Source organism: Clarias gariepinus, chromosome 3, assembly GCF_024256425.1.
Source record: "Clarias gariepinus isolate MV-2021 ecotype Netherlands chromosome 3, CGAR_prim_01v2, whole genome shotgun sequence".
Lineage (NCBI taxonomy): Eukaryota > Metazoa > Chordata > Actinopteri > Siluriformes > Clariidae > Clarias > Clarias gariepinus.
This window is the reverse complement of record NC_071102.1, coordinates 31,924,301-31,940,717: the sequence shown is the minus strand read 5'-3', so window position 1 is coordinate 31,940,717 and position 16,417 is coordinate 31,924,301. Positions and strand designations below refer to the sequence as shown.

Here is a 16,417-nt window from a genome sequence, read left to right as displayed (position 1 = left end):
AGCCCGCAACAACACGCTTCATCAAATCAATACACAGCTGTTTGCGTCTCCTTCCACTTTTTGGGTGAGGCGTAAGCGCTTCTTCCTCGTTGTTGTTTACTGGCGGCTTGCATCCGGAAGAGCATTTTGTCAAAAGCGTGCTGTAAACAAATAATTGCGGAAAAAACATAATGCAAGCTTTTAAAATTAATTAAAAGAAGCTTCATTTTTAGTAATCGAATTACTCGAGTTGTCAACGTTTAATGTTTAATTAGTCATGATCTTGAATTAAGGTCATATTGCTAAGCACCCCCCAAAAAAATTAAAACCCACGCAAACTCCCATATTATATCAAATAACCATGTCTAAATTCAACACCCCCCGCCGCCCCCCTCCCTCTCCCTTAACAGAGCACATCACATTTTGCTTCTAGCACCAAGGACGTTGGTGCATCATTGAGATTCAAGCTCATGACCTCCAGGTGATACAGCATTTCAGTTGCTACATAGGAGCACAGTCGCATTTTAGCCCATTTTATTCACTGAATGTGTGGGAAAGTCCTGTTTCTGTATTACTCAGACTTAAGGTCAAAATACTTTCTTGTCTTTAAGCTTTACTTCTGATTGTTACAATGAGTTAACTCTGGAGACATTTTCCATTGGCTATGTCCTCCAATGCACTTTCAGTAGTTCTCTTTTTCCACATAGTTCTGCACTAGCGATTAAGCACTGACTGATGACCATGATAAAACTCATCCTCACACACTTCTTATTTTAATATAGGAAGTTCATTACTGCTGCACAACAGAACGTGGTGTGTGCGTGCGTGTGTGTAAGATCCTGTTATGTCGGGGAGGAGAAGGAGCAGCCGCAGGATGGAAGCGCTGAACCGTGGTTAAGGAGGAGAGCACGCGTGACTGAGATGCTCGGGCTCGCTGTTGCGTCACCCGTGCAGAGAGCAACATGCTGAATGTTTTTCTTGCACATTGACAATGTTTACATGCCTCCATAGCCATGGGCAGTGCAGCTCAACTAGTGTCGCCCTGACACAACAGCAAAATGAACACACACACACACACACACACAGTCAGAGGAATGCAGAACCACATAGTAGTGACTAGATGCAAACTTGAACTGCAGATGCTGATGTCCCATGAGACCTTCACTGAATGGATGAGATAAATGGATGAATTAGTTTGCGTATATTCATGATGCATTCACTTTGTTATTGCCGAGTTTGCATGTATTTGAGAGCATGATGAAAATTTCTTCCTTTTTGTGTGTTACAGGGCCGAGGTCGGCACTATCTTTGCCCTCAGTTGGCTGATTACGTGGTATGGCCACGTCCTTTCAGACTTCCGGCACGTTCTGCGACTCTATGATTTCTTCCTAGCCTCTCATCCGCTCATGGCCATTTACTTTGCTGCTGTGGTGAGGACTCTTTTTGCATACTGAGCTCTCTCTCTCTCTCTCTCTCTCATGCATAGTGACACAGTGAAGTTTGCAGTGTGCAGTTTGTCAGACTGAGACTATGTGAGAGTATGTATTAGCGACTCATTGATTGGTTTCCCTGATAAAGCTGCTGAAGTGTGTTCTGGACGTAATGAACAGAACTCTAAAGGATTTCGCTCCATTAGGAAGCGCAGTGACGACTGACGCTCTGATTACTGTGTGCTGAGTCCACTACAGCGCCACTACCCCCCCATCCCCCCACCCCCCGGAACAAATACGTCTCTGTCGTTTTTTTCCCTTTCTTCTTATGATCTTTTTGTAGTTGTTTTTTTCTTTACATAAGTTTACTTTTCTTTCTTTCTGAAATTTTTAGTCCTTTTTTTTTTTAAATTGATATTCATTACTAGTTGTGCCCACAACTTTGAATTTTTAAGTGTTACAATGAAGTGCGTGGAATGAAGGTGTGAGATTGTGTTTATTGAGTAGATTTCAATCGAACATTCATAAACATTTCAAAAATGTACAGCGCCATTTTTAAATTTTTAATGATATATAGGTGTTTTCCATTTCAAATTAGAAAATCTTCTCTTCCCGTGGGCCGATTATTATGGAACAAAGTCTGTGTTACCTCATGCTTGGCCAAATACACCCGTGAATGCCCCATTAAAGTTTATTTAGTAGCTTTTACATATTTTCCCCCTTTTTATTTTTGTTTGTTTAGTTATTTCTTTTCTTTCTTCCTTTCTTTCCTTTTCCCAGACATGCTCTCTCTCTCTCTCTCTCTCTTTCTTTTCTCTCTATCACGCTCTCTGTTGACGTAGTTTCACTATAACTATGTACAGTGGAACCTGCGATCACAAGCATAATTCGTTCCGGAAGTGGGCTCGTATTCCAAAACACTCGTAAACCAAATAAAATTTTCCCATAAGAAATGATGAAAACTCAAATTGTTCATTCCTCAGCCTCCCCAAAACATACAACAAAAAAAAAAAAAAGAATTTAATACAAAATATAAAGTAAAAATAAAACAAATTAACCTGCACTTTACCTTTTAAAAAAGTAAATAAATCTTAATCTTAATGGAAAGACTGTTTTACCGGAAAAATTTGCAAGGAACATCGATAATGAGCGCTTAATAACGGAATCACTGCTGTAAAGTAAAAAAATAAATAAATAAAAATGAACCTGCACACTTTACCTTTGAAAAGAGTCGTGACAGAGCAGAGTTTCTGTGCAGGGCAGTGAGTGTGCGTCTGTATGTGTATGGGAAGCCGAGAGGAGGAGGGGGTGGGAGGGGTGCTGTAAAGGCGAGAAAGTGTGTGTGTGTGTGTGTGTGTGTGTGTGTAAAGGAGCACAGTGTCAAATTACGCGCGCGCACAATCATGACGACTAACGACCGGCTGAAACAGAGAGGGAGAGAAAAAAATTGATCTTTACCCTCTATTGAGACTTGTTTTTCCTTTATACGCATGCACACGTGTGTTATAAGAAACAGTACACGCACGTTGTACACACATGCATACAAACAAATTATATTATGTTTTACGTGCACACACATGGTCACAGTGTTATAGTAAACAGTACATGCGTGCACAGATGTTGATTATACCAGTAACACCCAGCAGGGGAGACGATTACCCACAATTCTGCAGCGCAAGAGAGAGAAAAACCATTGACTCAGTTGTGATTACGTGACGCTTGGCATCAAAACGAGAAGCGCATGCGTGATACATGATACTCAGTACTCGTAAACCCATACTTGCTCGTTTTTCAAGTCAAAAATGTATTTAAATTCTTTGCTCGCAAACTGCGTTACTTGCAATTCAAGGTTCCACTGTACTATGGATTGACACAAACACACACACACACTTACACTTTTGATGTAGTCTCATTACAACCAAGTGCCCAGGATTCACACAAACACACACCTGTTACATACAAACACACTCTTGATGTAAAAGAACAGCAGTATGAGATGCTTAGTGTTTGTGTTTGTGTGAATCCAGGGCACTTTGTTGTAGTGAGACGAGTTAATTAAACATCTCTAATGAACTCAGTGGAGGTTTGAGGGAAGCGGCTTGCTGTGTTTGTGCTCGCGCGCTTCAGCTGGCCCTCTTTCACGCCTCGCTGTGAGTCTCTGCCTTGCCAAAGTGCAGCGCTGAGCCGAAAGGGGGCCGAGACCGTTTGAAGTGCGGATAACAAAGCGTGCAGGAAATGTAGTCCATCCTGCCTCTTTAGGTTGCTGGAAGTCCCCTGGGGCAGGCGGTAAACCAGCAGGGCTCGAGCAGGAGCCGCTCGGACTAGACCACGCAGACTAAGTGCACTCTCCACTGACCTGCAGCGTGGACACCAGACGGCTATTTACACCACTGACCCCGCAACCCGATAGACCGGAGTGCAAATCTATCGCAAATGGAGATGTGTGTGTCTGTGTGAGAGAGTGATGGTAACAGATAATGTACCTGTTTTTATATGGACAGGTTGTGTGTATATGTGGGAGTGATGGTAACAGATAATGTACCTGTTTTTATGTGGACAGGTTGTGTGCATCTGTTTGTTTAGAGCTCACTCCTGAAGGCCAGTAGTTGCTGTAGTTTTGTAGGTGCTGTAGCTGTTTGTTGCAGTAGGTGCTTTTGTTATGGTTGGTGGAGTTGCTATAGTTATTTTAGGTGCTTTAATTGTAGTTGCTGCAGTTAGTGTAGGTCAGGTGTAGGCAAGTTTGGTCCTACAGAGCCGCAATTTATCTCTAGCCACAATCATACACACCTGAACAAGTTAATCAGGGTCTACAGGATTACTAATGCTACAAGCAGGTAATTAAAATTTAGAGCTGAACTCTGTAGGGCTCTCTAGGAACGAACTTGCCTACCCCTGGTGTAGGTTATTTTGTTGCTGTAGTTACTTTAGGTGCTGTAGCTGCTGTAGTTACTGTAGTTACGTTACATGCTGTAGTTACTTTAGGTGCTGTTGCTGCTGTGGTTGCTGTAGTTACGTTACATGCTGTAGTTACTTTAGGTGCTGTTGCTGCTGTGGTTGCTGTAGTTACTTTAGTTGCTGTGGTTGCTGTAGCTGATGAAGTTGTGATCGCTGTAGTTGCTGTGGTTGAGGGGATTGTAGCCAGCACTATCAATGCGGCAGCTAAAACAGAATCTGAGCCCATTAACCAAAACCTCTTTATTTACTCATTTATCAAAAACTTTGCCCAGGGTTTGAAAAGCTGGTGTGTGTGTGTGTGTGTGTGTGAAAGAGAAGGAGTGAGAGAAGGAAATTCACTGTGTGAAAGAGTGTTTCAATGTTTTTTTTTCTCTGGTGAAATTCCTTTCTTTTTTGTCTTGTTTTAATTCCTTTATCATCTATCACTTTGTGTTTTTTCTTTCTATTTTTCTTCCTTCCTTCCTTACGTATCCTTTCTATCCCTTTCTCCTTCTTTTCTCCTGTTTCTTTTTCATTTGCTTTCTTCTTTCACTTTAATATTTAAGTTCAGCTTTCTTTCTTGTTTCTTTCTCTGCCCTTCCTTGCTTCTTTTTTAGTTTCATCCTTTATCTTTTCTTTCAGTTTTATCTTTTCTTCCTTTCTTTCAATTTCTCCATTTGTTCCCTACTTCTTAAATGTAGCGATGTAAATTGCTTTTTCAAAGTGACTTTCTTTTTCTTTTATTCTTTTTCTGTTCTTCTTCGTAAGTGTTTCTTTTTCTTGCTTTGCTTTCTTACTTTACATTTTTATTAATTTCCTTAATTCCTCTTTCTGTTCCTTCCTTCAGATTTATCCATCCTTCCTTACTTCCTCAATGTCACAATAAAATATTTTTTTTCTTTCTGTCAGTCCTTCCTTTTTTCTCTCTTCCTTTCTCCATTTTTTCCCCTCCTTCCCCTGCTGTGTGTTCTCACTTCTGCACTGCGTCTGGTGTGTTACAGATTGTGTTGTATCGGGAGCATGAGGTAAAGAGCACGGAGTGTGACATGGCCAGTGTTCATCACCTGCTCTCTCAGATTCCTCAGAACCTTCCGTACGAGCAGCTCATCTTACACACACACCACCTCTTCACCCGCTACCCCCCCACCCAGCTCGCCTGCTCCGCCACACTGCAGTCCCGCAACAGGTAACAAACACACACACACACAATCCTCAAAACACTCAGTATTCTGTAGTGTGAGTCTGTAATGTGTGCTTATATTTAGAAGTCCACTTATTGTATTATTCTGGGGATAATAATAATAATAATAATAATAATAATAATAATAGCAATTAATTTATTCAGATGTTTCTTACACGCCAGAACATATTTTTTCTTTCACTGCATCTCTGACATTGCTCCCAGAGACTTGTTCCTTCCGTCTTTTTTCTTTCATTTATTTAATCATTAATTTCCCTCATCCCTTCCATACTTACTTACTCACTTTATAATTTTTTTTTGTTCTTTCTTCTTCCATCCAGGGACTTCTCTCCTTTTCTTTCTTCTTCCCTTTGTTTTTTCATTTATTTAATTCATGTTCTTATTCTTTCATATTCTTTTCCTTTTGTTTATTTCATCATTTATTTGTTTCTTGCCTCCTTTCCTCCCAGTCATGTTCTTTCTTCTGTTTATTTTGTCTTACCTTCTTTATATGTTCATGCTTTTGTTCAGTTAGTTATTTTCTTTCTTCTATTCTTTCTTACTTTCTGCAGTCCTGCTGTGCATCCCTTTCTTTCTTATCATCTCTCTAATTGCATAAGTTCTTCTTTACTTTTAACAAATTCCTTCCTTCCTTCCATCATTCATTCTCTCCTTATTACTTCTGTACATTCTCCATGCTTCTACTGTCGTTACTTCCATAAATTTTTATTTTTTCCTTTTCTTTTTTTAAAAAAACTTCCACATTTTTCTCTGTACATTTGTTCCTTCACTAGTTCCTGCTTCTTTTGTCGATATTTTTCTTTTTCTAAAAGACAGAGACTTGTGCTGTATATTAAGCAGCTCGTCCAGCAGGTGGAGCTGTAGAGCATGAAATCTTTTCACCTCTGCCTCCCTTGCTTAGCTGACCCTGTATTGTCACGTATAGGCCATGGTGTTTTGCCACTTCTTGCCACACATCCTTTTTGCCACACTGCTGCCTGTGTGGACGGAGTATGTACACGGCGCTTCCTTCACCACTGGAGTCACTCTTTCATGCTTTTGCTGTTCAGAGAAGGTACCTGAAACCTTTTCTTCACAGAGAAGAGGCATTTCCACTCCAGCAAGCCCTATTCGTGTTTTAACACCCTTTGGAGCAGAAATCAGTCTGGGAGTGTGTGAGCACGTTTCTTTATAGTTTCTCTAGTAGTTGAGTACACAAGAGCCTTGATGCAGGGCAGCTCTCCAATACACACACACACACACACACCCTGTTCTCTGGGTAATTACATGCCTGCCTTGTTTTCCATAAGCTCCACCTCCTCTAGCATCTGTGACCCCTCTGGGAAGAGGAGGACTATGTTTGTGTGTGTGTGTGTGTGTGTGTGTCTGCGCTCACTCAGCTACATTGTTTTTCGAGGTGTTGAAATGAGCATGCTCCCCGGGCTGTGACCTGTAGCCCCATTCTGCATTGTGTCGCTTGACCCTGCAGTGTGTAGTAATGAGTTGTGTAGTACACCACTTCTAATGACATTGACCCCCAAATGTTCTTTGTTAGCACCTCCCATTTACCACCCCCCCCACCCCCACCCCCACAGACATACTGAGGCGAGCGTGCCCCATAGCCCTTTGTTCAGCGCTGTGATTTGTATTCAGCTCTGATTTTCTCGGGCATTAAAACAAGATGTAATGAGGACCATGGCCTTGTTCTCATCTTGCCTTCGTGTGTTACTGGAATTATCGCAAACAAAATGAGCGAGTTCCCGACCTACAGGTTGCACCTGAACGTCACTTCAAGCCGTAATCATGTAATTTAGTGGGAGCTTATGAAATAGCTTCAGTACCCGTGTTTCTATTTTGTTCCTGATTCATTCGCAGTAAATTAAATGAACAGTTTAATGCATGATGGTTTGTAGGACTTCATTTCTGTGGTGTCCAGTTTTTTATTATTTTTATTTTCTTTCTTCCTTCCTGTTTTCCGTCCTGCCTTCCTTCCTGTCTTCTTGCCTTTTTTCCTCCCTTTCTGTCTGCATGTCTTTCTGCCTTCCAGGCTGCCTTGCTTTTTGTTGGTCTTCATTCTTGCCTTCCTGCCTTCCTTCCTTAGTTTCTTCCTTGCTTCCTGTCGGCAGTTATTCTTCCCAACTTCCTTCCTTCCTGCATGGCTTTCTGCCTATCTTGGATTCTTATTTTCCTTTATGCTTTTATTTCTTGTTGTTTTTCTTTTCTTTTTTTTCTTTTTTTTTGCTCACTTTTTTGCTTTTGCCTTTAGTTTTCTTCCCAGTTAGTTTTTTTTCTTCTTAGTTCAGTTACTTTCATTCCTTCCATTGTTTCATTCCATCTTCTGTTTTTTGTTAAATTCAATCAAGAGCCCAATTTCGACTTCATTCACCTTTGTGTTGTCTCCTGCATGAGGATTTGTTTTGAAACTGTACTGTTACAGCTTTTTTTTTTTTTTTTACGGTTTACTGTGTTACTCTGGAACACCTGGAAATCCATCATCAAGCAACGTTTCAGTGAATGGCCGCTGCTACCAAGCAGTTCCCGATGATGATATTACACTGTGTCCTACTCTTCATCCATTTCTTAATCACCCTGCTCTGGATGAATAAATCAGTAATCTCAGATTATTTATTTATTTATTTAAAGGTAACTCACAAGCAGGGAAAAGTCAATATTTGATGCCCTTGCAGTGTGGACAAGTGTGCCATTTTGTGTCCTGGCCTGTCATTTCCTTTTCAAATAGACGTTTACTGTGTGTGTCTGTGTGTGTATGTCTGTGTGTATCAATATGCCACTCCTGTAGATGCTACAGTGACTGACTCTAGTATCACCTCAGGCTCTAGTATCACCTCTTTAATCCAACAGCAGGAGCAGCCGTATCTCTTCCTCTCTCCTCCTCAGAACTCTGTGTTTTTTAAAGCTTGCCACATGGCATCATCGAAGTGTTCACGATTTAAAGCGCTCAGCAGTGTGCCCTCATGCATTTACAATATGCCGGATCATGTAAAAGGTTTTTTTTTTTTTTTTTCCCTTGCTCCTTCCCCACTGCTGTGACTGCGCTGTTTTTTTGTTGCTGTTTTTCCTGCCAGCTCATTTCTCACAACCTTTCGAGTTCAAACGAATCGGCTTCTGTGCAAATGAATGGGACAAGCCTGTATGGGATGTTTTTTTCCTTTCTTTCTTTTTTTTTTTTTTTTTGCATTAGTCACTTTAGATGCACTGACAGAAGAAAGAGAAATGAGTGCTGCGGGCTTATCACGTACAGTACACTAACGTTAATCTTGTAAATGCAAAGATTTAATTAAGCTTCACATGAACAAAGCGGTGTCGGCGGTGCTGTTAATGTGTTTTGCACTAGCTCTGTGATAAAGCGCGTAGGTCTGTTTGTCATGTCGAAACAGCACGACTTCGGGTATCGTGTCTAATGTTGTACAGTCAAACGAGTGTCGGTTTGGTAAGCAGGGTCTAGTGATGCGATGTGTCGCTGCGTCATGTCTCAGTCAAGAGCACACTCAGCTTAGTGGGTCTCAGGGACAACAGCACAGCAGGGCTGCTGATTCATACTAGCACATGGTAGAAGGGAAAAAAACAATGATTTACTTAGAATCCTTGTGGTGAGGATTGAATTATAGGTTTCCTATACGCGTCATAAAATAAATGATTAGGACATCCAAACTCTGCCGCCATAATCAGAGTGAGCACACGGCCCAACTTCTGGTTCTTTTTGCGTGTGTGCTTCATTAAGCTGCTCTTGGTGACAACAGCAGAACATTGATTGCCGCAAAATCATAGCTTAGAACTGTGATGTGTATCTCCGCAAGTATTGGTAACATTAGTAAAAATTCATTTAACCAAGTTATTTAAATCTCGTCCATATCATGACTGGGCTTTTCTCCTCTTGACCACCTGGCTGTGAAGATCAATCAAGCTTTGATGTTCTTAAATTATTCAAAGCACTCTCTGTGGGGTTTTGTATGAGATCAATTCATCTACCCTCATCAGTCATCTTAATAGCAACACCTATACCACTGCTTATAGAATTTTTCATTGTTTGTTCCTTCCTTGGCATCATTTAATGAGTGTGGCATGGCTACCATTTCAGAAATGAGTTTATGCAGAAAGGTGCAAAAACAAAAAAAACATATAGGAAGTGGTAGTTCTGGGGGTGGAAACGCCTTGATGATTGTAGGCCAGGCAGGTTCGAGCTAACAGGGAGGCTATGGGAGTTCAAATAACCACTCTGAACAACCATGATTAGCTGAAAAGCATTTCAAACTGTACAACATGTCGATCCTTGAGACAGATGGAGTACAACAGCGGGAAACCACACTGGGTTTTGACAAGAACAGGAATCTGGACAGCTTAATATTAAAGGAAGAAAAAATGCTTGGTCTTTCAGTGGTGCTGTAGCTCAGCAGGTTAAGACTCTAGAATTACTAATGGTTGTTTATGCCCCAGCCCCACCAAGCAGCTACTATTGGTTCCTTTGACCAAGACACTTACCCTGTCTGCTCCAGCGGTGCTGTGCCCTGGCTGACCCTGTGCTCTGACCCCAAGTTTGAAATGCACTAGGATATGCAAAGAAAATCATTTGACTGTTTGTTAAAGTATATGTGATAAATAAAGGCGTATTATTTTTCTTTTACGAATAAGGCTTGTTGATTTGGGTGGATCAATTAGTGTCTAATTAATTTAATTATCCATCCTGCATCCTGAAGTGCCGTTTTAGTAAACTGCAGCAATTTGCAAATGATTTCATATTTATTAAGGGAGAATTATAATTTTTATCCATTTGCAGTCACAATTAACATTGCGGAAAATCCACAAAACATGTAGCCTTACCCGAGAATCCAGGCAGGATGTAGGACAGCAGTCTTTCTGCAGTTGTCAGGAGCATTTCAGCAAGAAGCCATGTGACCACCTGTGTGACTAGCGGCGAGCCAGTAATATGCGTCCGTACAAACCACATGCTGAAAATTTTCTGTTGTGCCTTTAGCGGCTTGATTGACTGACAGCGGCTGGGTGAGCCTACGTTACAGATTCGGCAGTGGTTTCATCAGCACCCGCCTCGCCTCGCCTCTCTCGGGTCTTCCTCTCTTAAAGTGAGAGTTTAAAAGTTAATTGCTCTGCTCGTACCTGTCAGCTATTTTCAGCTGCACAGTATTAGCTTCGGATCTTAATGAGAACTACAGAAAAAAGGGAAGGAGGGGAAAAACAACACGTCTTAAAGACGCTAAGCCCTTCGGTCTGCACCTTCGGTTCTTTTTGCGCACAACACTCACTTTCCCCAAGTGCACTTGAGCATGGGGTCTTTATTTTTCTGGTGTTTTATAGTCTTGAGGGAACAGCATTTGCATTTTGCGTTCGACCAGAGGGACAATAATGAAATGGAATTGAATATTTTATGATTTTTTTTTATAATGATGTTTTTCTCCAAACTGTTAAAGGAACTGTGTGTACTTTAGCCCTCAGCGCAAGCGCTGTTGCGCTGCCTCACTGCTGTAATTGGAGAACATTACTGCTGAAATTAAAAGTGCTGTCTTTGTGAGCAGACTAGAGGGCAAATTTCTGTCCCCCTCCCCTCACTACCCCCCCCCCCCCCCATGCCTGTCTACTATGTTTTCCCTTTCTCTCTCTCTCTGTCTCTCTTTCCCTCGCTCACCCTCTCTTGTCTCCCGTTGGGTGTATTTATGTAGAAATCAATCAGTCAGCCAGTCTTCCAGTTAATACTGTACTAGTATAAATATTGAATTCAGTCATTTCAATAGAACACAGGGGTTACTGTGTTCTTACTGTAGAGACAGAGGAGGAAGTAATGTTGCATTCTTTTTATTTGTAAACGGCTCTAGATGCAGGGAACCTATAGTAAGCATTCTGAACAAGCAGCACAGTTTTATTACAGTTTGACATCCATTAGCAGTTAAAGAAAAAAGAAAAAAAGAAATTAAACATCTGCTTCCAGTGTTTCCTACAGGTCTAAAATATACATGCAGTGGTAGCCCTTGGAATGATCCAGCATTACCTGCCAGGGCAAAAGTGTTTTACTACATACAACAGACAACAAATTACTATGTTTTGATATTGTGTCTTTAGTCCTATTATAATAATAATAATTTTTTGAGTTCTGCATTTTTGCGATGCCATTCTCATATTCTGGTAGCAGTAAAATTAAAACTTTTTTCAAAGTAATAATAACTTTGGTTCCGCATTACGCATAAAAAAACCTAAATGTGCCTTGTGATGTCTGAAACCTCCCTATTAACACATGGGCAAGAGATCCATATAAGGATAAAAAAAAGCTATAATAAAAAGTAAAATAAAAACATTGTCCAATCCACACACATCCATGCTGCTTAGGTTTTAAGGATTATTAATCTTTGTTTTGTTTTTTTAAAGAGGAGCCCGTGCACCATGTAAAACTGTGTTTCTCTGTGGAGCATGTGCACTCTTTTTTCTCTTTATAGCAGCCGGCATCCGCTGCATTTACTGCCTCTCAAAACACTGCTCCTGTACCTGTTTATTCTGCCAGCGCGAGAGGGAACTGACCACTCCTAAATAATTGAGCGCGGATGGCATAGTTCTCTTGCACAGATTTTAAAAAAGGATGAACAAATATATTTAGAGTGGCCACCCAATATACTCTACAGTATGTGTGGGGAAACACTGCCTTCATCAAATTATAAAAAAAAAAAAAAAAAAATTTCTGCGTCCACTCTCAGATTTGAGTACGGTGACCTCATTGCCATGTTCAAGAATCCAGTTTGAGAATATTTTACCTTTGTGACATGATGTTATCTTGTGGTCATAAAGGTAAAGACCTAGTAAGCAACAATACTCAGGTAGGCTATGTCATTTAAACAAGGCTAAGTTGGTACCAAGGGGTCCAATGTGTGCCGAGCAAATATCTGCAACATTATATCACCTCTACCTGCCTGAACCATTAATACAAGGCATGATGGAGCCATGCTTTCATTTACGCCAAATTCTAACCCTTCCATCTGAATGTTGCAGCAGAAATCGTATATGGATCAATTTTGGTGAGACTATGTTAATTGTAGTATCAGTTTCCTGTTCCTGTTCTTAGTTGACCGGAGTGGGACCTGGTGTGGTTTTCAAGGTTCTGTGTGTTGTGTGTTCAGAGATGTTCTTTGTAAAGAGATGTTATTTGAGTTACTGTTATTTTTTTTTTATTATTATTATTTTTTATCCGCTTGAACCAGTCTGGTCATTCTCCCCTGACCTCTGACACCAACAAGGCATTTTCGCCCTGTGAACTACCACTCACTGGATATTTTCTCTTTTTAAGACCATTCTCCATAAACACTAGGGATGGTTATACATTACAATTCCGGTAGATCAGCAGTTTCTGAAATACTCAGACCAGGTTTCTTCCCTGGTGCTCGGTTTGAATTTTATCAGATCGTCTTTACAATGTCTGCATGCATAAATGCATTTAGTTGCTGCCATGTGATTGCCTGAAAAAATATTTGCATTAACAAGGAGTTAAAAAGGTGTACCCATTAAGTGACCAGTGAGTGTTTAAAATCTGTTATTTTCTTGTGAAAGCTGCTCTTATTAAAGAATGAATCAACACCTTCAATCAGAATAAAGCATTAACAGGAAGCTTGTATTTAGATTTAGTTATAAAATTTTTAAGATTCTTATAAGATTTAATAAGTACATCAGGATTTTAAACATTTGTACACAAATTAGTGCTAAAAACTGTCTGTTTCTTTCTTTTCTCTCTCTCTCTCTCTCTCTCTCTCCAGCATTGCCATCAACTCCTTTCAAGACTTCCAGATGTCCACTCAACAGCAGCGACCTGACTCCGTCCTGCGGCAGCAACGTCAGTATCTCCACCAGCGTCAAGACCCCCGCCTCACTCTCATACAGCCCCACAGCGCTCAGCCCAGTGGCACCCACCAGCTCATCAGGATGGCCGTGTGGGGAATTTCAGCTACGCTTGGGGCGGCTGCACTGGCTGTCGCACAGACCGCCATGGACTGGGCACCTGAGTTTCTTTTACAGCTGTTCTGACCTTGATAGAGAGTGCCTAAATATGTGTGGGTTTGATGTACCAAAATCAGATCGGATTATTAGTAAATCTTTCACCAAATTATTTCCTAAAGAAATATATATGTGTTTTTTTTTAAACACACATTTCCCCAAAAAGACGTTTATTTTTATTTTTTATTTTTTGCTTTTTCGCATTTCTACACTTTGCCAAGTTAGTAGAATGAAAGGTGGCGGATGGGTTTTTGTAATGATAAGCATTTCTGAAGGCCTTTCCATCAGCAAAATGTCAGGGGGGAAAAGTGCGCTGATGGCGAATTCCAAACAGCAGCAGACGTGGAGATTTTTAAACTCCCCTTTTTCCCCCTCCTTCCTCTCTCCACTGCTGAAGGACTTTGCGGTGGAGTGAAAGAAACAGCTCATTGAGATGTGGAGAGACGAGTGCGAGCAGGTGGGTTTCTTTGGTTTGTGGAGAATAAAGAGCTCGGCCTGCAGTGAACGCAGCACTCGAGAAAACACACACATGCGCACACACACACACACGTCCATCTGCTACATTTACAAATCAAGCCACTCATCAATCATGCTCAAGCAAGAACCACTTGGAGGAGGTTTCAAAGCCTAAAAAAACAACTTTAGGAAAGGCTCTGTAACTTCCCCATTGTAATTACTGGTGTCTTCACCATGTAAAACTCATTGAATCCTAGGCAAAGAGAAATGTATGACCCGTGCCGCTGCACCATCTCTAAAATGTTGAGCTCCCCTTAATTTTCTTAGACGATTACCTGCCTTCAGTTCCCCTCTGGCCTTTCTGAGATTTTAACGAGACATTTCCAACACACACTTACTTACAGGAGAATATAAATCCGTCCAAAGAGATTAAGCATCTTGCCTTTTTTCTGGCCTCGTACGCGCACTTTATTGTCTCTGTCATAAACACGGAGGCGAAGAGTCTGACGAGGCGAGCCTGAATTACAGTGCTGAACGCAGCCTGAAGCACCGGATGCTCTTGTCTATTAGTGCCATGGTGAGAGAGCTTTGGAGCAGCTGTTTATCTGCAAGACAGCTCTATGAGAAGCTCATCCTGTAAATTCCACCGCCAAAAATGTGAAAAAGTTTTACTCCTGGAAACACGGTCTTTGTTTCCCACTTTGTTCAGCTTGGGTTAATTATATGCCCAGCTAGAAATGCCCAAATCGTCTTCTTTTAATGTGAATTTAATTCAGCTCTCATGGATGTTGGCAAGGGCTTTCTTTGGGCTTTTCTTTTTTTTTTTTAAATCTTTTGTGCCAAATGCCTGATCACGAAGTGGATAAAATGTGAATATCAGGATGTGCACGTGCACCTGTAGAACCATGAGGGAAAAGAAAACGAACATTTGGATTCGTTACGAACAGTAATCAAGCAACAGAAACACAATCAATTTTATGATTATTGCAGATGTAGAGGGCAATCTGAGGGAACACACACTTCATAATCTATAATTTGTTGAGGATATTTCTTACACAGATCTAGTTATTACTGTTTACCCTCTACCTAATTAGTGGTTTAATGATGGATGGAGTAGTTCTCTTGGTGTACTTTGGGAATAAGGTGCAGACTGCATTCTGTACTAGTACATGTATAAAGCTGTTGGATGTTACTGCCACTGAATTCTGGGGGGGAAAACAACAAAAAAATACAAATCCTCAAGATTTCACAGACATGGAAAATGTTTTTATGTACAATTTAATCATTCTGCAGAGATCATGTTTGAGAAGAGAGAGATTAAGAAACGGCATTTAAAAAAAAATCTGCCTAAAGACATTTAAATCTTCACTAGATAAGTCTGATTTCTTCAGTGTGAGACCATTAGACTTTGATCAAATTGTTGGATTAAGTTTAGCATCAGATATGGACTGTCAACATGTCCACAATGCTCCTCCACTGCACTCTTTTCAATGCAGTTTTTGTTCTTTTTATACTTTTTCAACAGTTTTTAAAATGCTGGAATGTGAGGCACATTTCAGTTCAGGAAAGCCTGAAGTTTTTTACAACTATACATAGGACACTCTTCACTTGGGAGATTTTAAGACAAGTTTGTTTTCCTCTGATTTTCGCCAGTTCACTCTGTCGCAGGATTCTGCCCTGTCTGCCAACCAGAGAGGAAAACCTTTGAGATACGCAATGCCACTTGTGTGTCCAAAAAAAAAATCCTTACTTTTCTGTTTTGCCACTCAAAAGCCGCAAGTATTTATAATAAAAAAAATTTCAGTTTGTTCCCCCCAGAAGTACTGCATTTGGGATTTTAATACATGAATTTAAATGTTATTCATGAAAGTCAGTCAGAATATATGAACAATTATTTTTCTTCAATTGGTTATATTTGCTTATTGATTTTGTTTCCCGAGAGGGCATATCATAATGAGCTCTGATTTGATTGTTACTGCTTGTACTGTTGAACAATTGGGAAATAAACAATCAATTGACGTCTCACAAATAAACAACAGCTCATGAATATTAAAGCATGCATATAATTTTTTTATATACACCCCTCTTTCTTTAGCCTCAGGTACAGTATGGAGAAGGCCTCCCTGTTAAAGCCCTACAGGAGGCACATGGGGGAGATTTAATTGCGTCGTTTAAGTCTTTCGTAGAAATATGCAAAGTAAGGCTTGTTCAACAATGCCCAGAAAACATTTTACAATGACCATTAATCATATTCAAGAGATGTGTATAATTTCCATGTTTTTCGCAGCGTGCCTGTTTTTTTGATGTAGCCTGTTAATTGAGCCCAAGTGTGTGAAAATAGTGTGTGCTGAACAACCTAACAATCTTCCATTTTTAAAATCTGTAATATGAATCATTTTCAAGGATTTAGTGATGAGTAGCTCTCGCAAAGTCC

At 40.5% G+C, this 16,417-nt stretch overlaps 1 protein-coding gene across 1 annotated transcript in view; it reads left to right on the top strand.

Moving 5' to 3' along the window:
* The window catches only part of zgc:63863 (uncharacterized protein LOC393372 homolog), a 36,244-nt gene extending 20,214 nt beyond the window's left edge, over positions 1-16,030 (top strand). Inside the window, exons 6-8 of the mRNA XM_053491352.1 lie at positions 1,268-1,409; positions 5,345-5,529; positions 13,290-16,030. Coding sequence (XP_053347327.1) covers positions 1,268-1,409; positions 5,345-5,529; positions 13,290-13,557 — 595 coding nt within the window. The 3' untranslated portion in view covers positions 13,558-16,030. The remainder of the gene's footprint in view (positions 1-1,267; positions 1,410-5,344; positions 5,530-13,289) is intronic.
* The last annotated feature ends 387 nt before the right edge of the window (positions 16,031-16,417 follow it).